General features: G+C 37.0%; 2 protein-coding genes across 6 annotated transcripts in view; one reads left to right on the forward strand and one right to left on the reverse strand.

Annotated features, from left to right (window-relative positions):
• LOC137623146 (uncharacterized) overlaps positions 1-10,000 on the forward strand; it is a 419,809-nt gene that overhangs the window by 404,690 nt on the left and 5,119 nt on the right. For both annotated transcript variants that reach the window (XM_068353830.1, XM_068353831.1), the window contains exon 3: positions 8,974-9,168. In XM_068353830.1, coding sequence (XP_068209931.1) covers positions 8,974-9,168 — 195 coding nt within the window. The remainder of the gene's footprint in view (positions 1-8,973; positions 9,169-10,000) is intronic.
• The window catches only part of LOC137623145 (nucleolar and coiled-body phosphoprotein 1-like), a 524,118-nt gene that overhangs the window by 101,625 nt on the left and 412,493 nt on the right, over positions 1-10,000 (reverse strand). The gene's annotated exons all lie outside the window — the stretch shown is intronic.

A 10,000-nucleotide genomic window follows, 5' to 3' on the forward strand; every position in this document is an offset into this window, starting at 1 on the left:
GAAGATCCTTGACCTCCTACTCTATTGTTTTCCGGTATCCAACCTCTCTTATCATATGGAAGTGAAGGGTCTCCCTGGCCCTTAACACACTATAAGATCCTTGACTTCCTTCTCTATTGTCTTCCGCTATCCATCCTCTCTATCATATGGCCTTGAAGGGTCTCCCTGGCCCTTAACACACTGTAAGATCCTTGACTTCCTTCTCTATTGTGTTCCGCTATCCAGCCTCTCTATCATATGGCCGTGAAGGGTCTCCCTGGCCCTTAACACACTGTAAGATCTTTGACTTCCATCTTTATTGTCTTCCGCTATCCATCCTCTCTATCATTTGGCCTTTAAGGGTCTCCCTGACCCTCAACACACTGTAAGATCCTTGACTTCCTTCTCTATTGTCTTCTACTATCCATCCTCTCTATCATTTGGCCGTGAAGGATCTCCCTGACCCTCAACATACTGTAAGATCCTGACTTCCTTCTCTATTGTCTTCCGCTATCCAACCTCTCTATCATTTAGCCTTGAAGGGTCTCCCTGGCCCTCAACACACTGTAAGATCCTTGACTTCCTTCTCTATTGTCTTCAGCTATCCATCCTCACTATCATTTGGCCGTGAAGGGTCTCCCTGGCCCTTAACACACAGTAAGATCCTTGATTTTCGTCTTTATTATCTTTTGCTATCCAGCCTCTCTATCATCGGGCCGTGAAGGATCTCCCTGGCCCTTAACACACTGTAAGATCCTTGAGTTTCTTCTCTATTGTCTTCCGCTATCCATGCTCTCAATCATTTGGCCGTGAAGGATCTCCCTGGTCCTTAACACACTGTAAAATCCTTGACTTCCTTTATTGTCTTCCGCTACCCATGCTCTCTATCATTTGGCCTTGAAGGGTCTCCCTGGCCCTTAACACACTGTAAGATCCTTGACTTCCTTCTCTATTGTGTTCCGCTATCCAGCCTCTCTATCATATGGCCGTGAAGGGTCTTCCTGGCCCTTAACACAATATAAGATCTTTGACTTCCATCTTTATTGTCTTCCGCTTTCCATCCTCTCTATCATATGGCCTTGAAGGGTCTCCCTGGCCCTTAACACACAGTAAGATCCTTGACTTCCGTCTCTATTGTCTTCCACTATCTATCCCCTCTATCATCTGGCCGTGAAGGGTCTCCCTGGCCCTTAACACACTATAAGATCCTTGACTTCTGTATCTATTGTCTTCCGCTATCCATGCTCTCTACCATTTGGCCTTGAAGGGTCTCCCTGGCCCTTAACACACTGGAAGATCCTTGACCTCCTACTCTATTGTTTTCCGGTATCCAACCTCTCTTATCATATGGAAGTGAAGGGTCTCCCTGGCCCTTAACACACTATAAGATCCTTGACTTCCTTCTCTATTGTCTTCCGCTATCCATCCTCTCTATCATATGGCCTTGAAGGGTCTCCCTGGCCCTTAACACACTGTAAGATCCTTGACTTCCTTCTCTATTGTGTTCCGCTATCCAGCCTCTCTATCATATGGCCGTGAAGGGTCTCCCTGGCCCTTAACACACTGTAAGATCCTTGACTTCCTTCCCTATTGTGTTCCGCTATCCAGCCTCTCTATCATATGGCCGTGAAGGGATTCCCTGGCCCTTAACACACTGTAAGATCCTTGAGTTTCTTCTCTGTTGTCTTCTACTATCCAACATCTTAATCATTTGGCCGTGAAGGATCTCCCTGGCCCTTAACACACTGTAAGATAAATGACTTCCGCCTCTATTGTCTTCCTCTATCCATCCTCTCTATCATTTGGCCGTGAAGGATCTCCCTGGCCCTACACACAGTGTAAGATCCTTGACTTTCTTCTCTATTGTCTTCCGCTTTCCATCCTCTCTATCATATGGCCTTGAAGGGTCTCCCTGGCCCTTAACACACTGTAAGATCCTTGACTTCCTTCCCTATTGTGTTCCGCTATCCAGCCTCTCTATCATATGGCCGTGAAGGGATTCCCTGGCCCTTAACACACTGTAAGATCCTTGAGTTTCTTCTCTGTTGTCTTCTACTATCCAACATCTTAATCATTTGGCCGTGAAGGATCTCCCTGGCCCTTAACACACTGTAAGATAAATGACTTCCGCCTCTATTGTCTTCCTCTATCCATCCTCTCTATCATTTGGCCGTGAAGGATCTCCCTGGCCCTACACACAGTGTAAGATCCTTGACTTTCTTCTCTATTGTCTTCCGCTATCCAACCTCTCTATCATATGGCCGTGAAGGATCTCCCTGGCCTTTAACACACTGTAAGATCCTTGACTTCCTTTTCTATTGTCTTCCGCTATCCATCTTCCCTATCATATGGCCGTGAAGGGTCTCCTTGGCCCTTAACACACTGTAAGATCCTCGACTTCCTTCTCTATTGTCTTCCGGTATCCATCCTCTCTATCATTTGGCCGCGAAGGGTCTCCCTGGCCCTTAACACACTGTAAGATCCTTGACTTCCTTCTCTATTGTCTTCCGCTATCCATGCTCTCTATCATATGACCGTGAAGGGTCTCCCTGGCCCTTAACACACTGTAAGATCCTTGGCTTCCGACTCTCTTGTCTTCCGCTATCCATGCTCTCTATCATATGGCCGTGAAGGGTCTCCTTGGCCCTTAACACACTGTAAGATCCTTGACTTCCTTCTCTATTGTCTTCCGCTATCCATGCTCTCTATCATATGACCGTGAAGGGTCTCCCTGGCCCTTAACACACTGTAAGATCCTTGGCTTCCGACTCTCTTGTCTTCCGCTATCCATGCTCTCTATCATATGGCCGTGAAGGGTCTCCCTGGCCCTTAACACACTGTAAGCTCCTTGACTTCCTTCTCTATTGTCTTCCGCTATCCAGCCTCTCTATCATTTGGTCTTGAAGGGTCTCCCTGGCCCTTAACACACTGTAAGATCCTTGACTTCCTTCTCTATTGTCTTCCGCTATCCATCCTCTCTATCCAGCCTCTCTATCACATGGCCGTGAAGGGTCTCCCTGGCCCTTAACACACTGTAAGATCCTTGACATCTTTCTCTATTGTCTTCCGCTATCCAGCCTCTCTATCATTTAGCCTTGAAGGGTCTCCCTGGCCCTTAACACACTGTAAGATCCTTGACTTCCTTCTCTAATGTCTTCTACTATCCATCCTCTCAATCATTTGGCCGTGAAGGATCTCCCTGACCCTCAACACACTGTAAGATCCTTGACTTCCCTCTCTATTGTCTTCCGCTATCTATCCTCTCAATCATTTGGCCTTGAAGGGTCTCCCTGGCCCTTAACACACTGTAAGATCCTTGACCTCCGTCTCTATTATCTCCCGATATCCAACTTCCCTGGCCCTCAACACACTGTAAGATCCTTGACTTCCTTCTCTATTGTCTTCCGCCATCCATCCTCTCTATCATTTGGCCCTGAAGGGTCTCCCTGGCCCTTAACACACTGTAAGATCCTTGACTTCCTTCTCTATTGTCTTCCGCCATCCATCCTCTCTATCATTTGGCCCTGAAGGGTCTCCTTGGCCCTTAACACACTGTAAGATCCTTGACTTTCGTCTCTATTGTCTTCCGCTATCCATCCTCTTTATCATTTGGCCGTGAAGGGTCTCCCTGGCCCTTCACACTATAAGATATTTATGATTTAATTTTTTGGATGACAAGAAATTTCACATTTACTAGTAGATAAATACATCAACAACAACAATAACAACAAATGTAGTCGTTTCTAGTCCACTACAGGACAAAAGCATCAGACATCTCCTTATTCATGTCTGGGGTTTTGCCATTTTCGTCACCACCCTGGCCACTGCTGATTGGTGCTGATGACAGGCTTTTAAGAAAACCAACCTAGTATGGGTGGCCCTGACTAGTACAGCTTTGATGATCGTGGCGATACGCAAACCTTTTCACCACGTCAAGGTATCCCCACTCAGAAAGGGAAGTAAATAGATACTTAACTGTACAGAAAAGGAATATTGTTGTCTGTAGACTTGCAGAGTGACTGTAGTTTGAAGTATGAATGTGATAGGTGAACTGTTTCCTGTAGTTATTTATCATTTAGATAATGATTAAGTAACTATAAACACTTACAAATGTATGCAACAATAACAACAAATTTTATTCTATTTTAAGAGGCTGCTATATCAGCTGGTGGACATTCACAAACATATTCAGCCTTGATTTATTCATTAATTCAGTGGAATGAATTTCTGCTAAATAGATTATCATCTCCCCCATGTAACGGAGTGTCTGGCTTTATATATATATATATATATATATATATGTATATATATATATGTGTGTGTGTGTATATGTGTATTTATATATATATATATATATATATATATATATATATATATATATATATATATATATATATATATATATATATATTTCTTTCCATTCACACTGAGCGGTATTGCCATACGTATAAGTACCCGGTTTCTCCCTATCCCTCGGGTAGGGTGAGAGGGAGTATTCATACCCTGGTGAGAGAGGGTACCCCGAGAGGTACACTTGGAAACCACAACTGCCGTGTTGTAGTTAGGAAAGGGGGAGGGGTTGGGAAGGGTTGAATCTGTGTGTGTGTTCCTGCGTGTGCATAGCTATATATATCGCCTTCATTTTTCATGGGTCGCCTACTCTAATTGATACATATTGGCTGTTTAGAATAACTTGATGCAGTATTTAACAGCTATGCGTTAAATACAACTTGTTAATGATAACTACATCTGATTACATTCATAACCATTCACCAGGTTATTCTTCCTATAGTACCGCATCTACCTCTTGCATTAATAACCTTATATCATCCTGCAGTCATCCGCAGAGCAGGGTTGTTAATTAATGCTAATGCGCCACCTACCGTCAGCAAGTTTTGCGTGCTGTTGTATTGTTTCTTACCAGTCGCGTTGGATAATAGCCTCCGCGTATAACCCCGCGGATAAAAGGCCCTCGCTTATCCGCGGTAATTGTTTGGTAATATTAAGTCACTCCTTTGAGTTTTCGAGTGCACTTTTTTAAGTTGATCATTAGGTTTTATGATTTATTCTATTACTGGGAGGTGTGCATTATTTATGCGTCCTTACAGTAATGGCAGTATGCTTATGTTTGCTCAGGGTCTTGTGGTCAGTGCTGTTTGTGAGTAGTGTTTCTTACTCCTTAAATATTAGGTTTAATTTTTCCAAAAACATATCTATCTATCTATCTATCTACCTATCTATATCTATCTATCTATCTATCTATCTCTATACATAATTGCGTGTAAAAATATATATATATGTATATTCTATTTTCTCGGAAGGACGCTGAGACCGTATTATGTTATTTTGTTTACCATCAATTATTCGCGGATGTGTGTGAGTATGTGTGTGTGTTTATGAACGAATGATGAGAGTAAGACCTAAAAAGGCTTGGACAGATGCATTGAAAGAGTTGGAAACTAGGATCCTAAGCATTAGGAATCAAGACCTCTTGTTGGATAGATGTGAACCGTACAGGAGGTATAAGCGGGCTTGACGTAATGCTGGTGGCCTTTTGTTCATCAATGTATATGTGTATAATGCAGATATTGGAATTTATCACTAGATGATGAATTATGAATCTGTTTAGGACATTAACCAAAGGTATGAAGACTTCAAAATCATAATGTTAATATCTTATTCATAAGGAAGTTTACTAAAGTGGACATCTTAAGAATATCTTTCATCTCTGGAAGTTCCAAACTCAAAATGGGTTTTAAATAGATCAATCAAAACAAAAATCCCATGATATCCTTTTCTATTTTCATGGATGTATGGGGTCCTTCAAAGCAAGTTGTGTACATTGCGAGTTTATATATTTACTAAGCTCGCTTTACATGACAGTTTTTTTACCGCACGGGAAAATTCTCGCTCGGTATGAGGTATGCCTTCACACGAACTGATTTTTCCTGAGCGGCCTCGTAGATTCTATAAGCTCCTACACTAGAACTGTATAACTGTGTGGGTTAGTAGTGCACGCAGTTAGTAAATCACTGCGGGCCGCGCGTGAAGGGTCTCTTCGATCTTCATCGAATTCAAAACCACGCGGATAAAACCGCAGGGTATCATTTATCCGCGGGGTATCAACTTGCTCGTGTGAAGCGAGCCAGTTAGCAAGTACCCTGAAAGGCTCAAGAGGTCTGGCTTTGTAAACACTGGTAGATTACATAAATGGCTTTCCTATAGCTTACATAAACATGACCTATTATTTTCATAGATTAATAATATTTATTGTTGGAAAAAGTTTTTTCCTGCAAATGATAAACATAATCTTTTATCTTCATAAAATCACAATATTTATTGTAAATATTTTTTCCTGCAAATTTTCATTTTGTATCTGCCTTTTCATTCCAAATCCCATCTTTTCCTTTTGTTTTCTTTACTTTAGAACTAATTTCTCTCAATCCAAAATACTGAAAACTAATCTCTTGCCATCCGAAACATTTCAAAAAAAATTTTCTCCATCCAATATATTTAAAGATAATCTCTTGCCATGGAGAGAGGGGCATTGGGCGCTGATCATATGTGTATATGGTCAGTCTCCATGACATTGTGCTGTCCCTTGTCTCTGTCATTCATGAGCGACCTTTAAACAGAAAGTTGGAGACTGACGGAATTAACTTTGTCTTTCATATAGTACATTAATTTACTCCTTTGGCCTTATTGTATTTACAACGAAATTCAGCTTGTATATACTGTATATATATATATATATATATATATATATATATATATATATATATATATATATATATGTGTGTGTATATATATATATATATATATTATATTATATTATATTATATATATATATATATATATATATATATATATTTATACATATATAATATATATATATATATATATATATATATATATATATATATATATATATATATATTTATATATATAGAAATATATATATATATATATATATATATATATATATATATATGTATATATATATATACATAAACGACTTTAGTTCATAATTTACATTAATGACATAATTTTTTTTATGATTCCTTACCTATTTCCAGGTTGTGTTTATTGACTGGACGGACGATTTGCCATTGCTATTTTCAATTCTTTGTTAAATTATATGTCAAAGCAATGGCAAGTGTTCATTCTTCTCTCTGTACATTCTTTGTCAAATAAGTGAATTTTATTACAGGCTTAGTTGTATCATAAAAATTTAAATAACTTTTATTTCAGAGAAAAACATTTTTTTAGTTTGATCTATTCCTAACCTGAGATGACCAAGTAACCTAATTTTCCATTTCAGATTGACTTCCAGATTAGTAATGCTTCTCCCAGTGCTGCAATTCTCACAATATTTACTTTTATTCATAGGAAATTATTGATAACATGAGAATGATTTAAACATCCCAGACATGCATTCGTGAAAAGAGTAACTTCAGAGATTTTTGAACTATTAATGTAACCAATAGTGACTTTAACTACTAACAAAATCCCAACAGTTAAAATGACCACCTGTGACTTTATTTGCATTGAGATGGGTTTATAAATAGTTCAATAACTACTCACAAAATCTCAATAGTTAATATAACCACCAGTGACTTATTTGCCTTAAGAGGGATTTATAAATACTTCAATAACTACTCACAAAATCTCAACATTGATATGACCACCAGTGACCTTATTTGCCTTGATAAAGATTTATAAATAGTTTAATAACTACTCACAAAACCTCAATAGATAATATGACCTCCAGTGACTTTAACTTGATAAGGATTTATAAATAGTTCAGTAACTACTCTCAAAGTCTCAACAGTTAATATGACCGCCAGTGACCTTATTTGCCTTGATAAGGATTTATAAATAGTTCAATAACTACTCACAAAATCTCAACAGTTAATATGACCACAAGTGACCTTATTTGCCATGTTAAGTTTTAATAAATAGTTCAATAACTACTCACAAAAACTCAACAGTTAATATGACCACCAGTGACTTTATTTGCCTTGATAAGGATTTATAAATAGTTCAATAACTACTCACAAAAACTCAGTTGTTAATATGAGACTACCAAGGACTTTATTTGCTTTGAAAGGGATTTATGAATACTTCAATAACTACTCACAAAACTCAATAGTTAATATGACTACCAGGGACTTTATTCGCTTTGAGAGGGATTTATAAATAGTTCAATAACTACTCACAAAACTCAATAGTTAATATGACTACCAGGGACTTTATTCGCTTTGAGAGGGATTTATAAATAGTTCAATAACTACTCACAAAACTCAATAGTTAATATGACTACCAGGGACTTTATTCGCTTTGAGAGGGATTTATAAATAGTTCAATAACTACTCACAAAAACTCAACAGTTGATATGACCACCAGTTACAATATTTACCTTAATAAGAATTTATAAATAGTTTAATAACTACTCACAAAATCTCAACAGTTAATATGACCACCAGGGACTTTACATTGATAAGGATTTATAAATAGTTCAATAACTACTCACAAAATCTCAACAGTTAAAATGACCACCAGGGACTTTACCTTGATAAGGATTTACAAATATTCAATAACTACTCACAAAAACTCAACAGTTAATATGACCACCAGTGACTTTATTTGCGTTGAGAGGGAATTATAAATAGTTCAATAACTACTCACAAAAACTCAACAGTTAATATGACCACAAGTGACCTTATTTGCCATGATAAGGATTTATAAATAGTTCAATAACTACTCACAAAATCTCAATAGTTAATATGACCACAAGTGACCTTATTAGCGTTGAGAAGGATTTATAAATAGTTCAATAACTACTCACAAAAACTTAACAGTAAAACTCTGAGGTTTCCTCCAAGACCCATCTTGGCATGTTACCCAAATATCAAATTCTATAAATGCAATCCTAAAAATACCCCATCAAAATAAACACCCTTCAAATCTTCATCTTCTCCTCTCCCTCCACAGGTTGTGTCTGTCATAACAATGACGTGTGCATGTACAGTCGGCACAGCTCGTCTAAGTATATTCGTGTTGCCTGGTGCGTGGCGGTTACGCGTTGTGGTATTCACTGCCGTTTTCACCATCCTCACTACCACCATTCTTCTGCTGCTACACCTCTCATCACTCGTCCACTCACTCACACTGCGCTGGGATAAGCTGGTAAGCAAGCAAGGAGCCCAGTGGATAGTGAGGAAAAACTCCTGGTTTGAGGAAAGCCAGAGATGGTTGGGGGGGGATATCAAGCTTTTTATGTTTATGATCATTATTGGTATATTATTATTATTTTTTATCAGTGATATATATTTAGATATATTTATTGCTAGTATATATATATATATATATATATATATATATATATATATATATATATATATATATATACATATACATGTACAGTATATATTTATATGTATATATATATATATATATATATATATATATATATATTATATATATTGCTAATATATATCTATATCTATCTATCTATCTATCTATATATATATATGTGTGTATATATGATATATATATTTATTTATATATATGTATATGTCTGTAACTAAATTATTATGGATGATAGATAAAAAAAATTGAATCTCTTGAATTGAACTGCTTGCATGATATAAGTAATTTTTAAATTAATTTTCTTTAAATTATCTTTATATCTGAAATAAAAGTAATGATAAATATAATAATAATGATGAGGAGGAAAATTATTACAGTAATATTAAGATACTATTTATATTAATAACATAGTTATTAATTATGCAACATCATCATTTCAAATATATTCTCAGCCAAATTATTATTCTAATTGTTCATAATTTCTATTTTTGAGGTTATTTATGAATTTATTACTGTTCATTATATTTATCATTCTCAGAAGAGTATTCCTCTATAAACTGTATATAGTCATGTACATATTATTTTCATTATCATTATTTTAAGTTTACTTGCAAGTATGTTGAAACCTTTTTATTATTTTTAATCTTTA

The sequence above is a fragment of the Palaemon carinicauda genome, chromosome 30 (genome assembly GCF_036898095.1).
Source record: "Palaemon carinicauda isolate YSFRI2023 chromosome 30, ASM3689809v2, whole genome shotgun sequence".
Taxonomy (NCBI): Eukaryota; Metazoa; Arthropoda; class Malacostraca; order Decapoda; family Palaemonidae; genus Palaemon; species Palaemon carinicauda.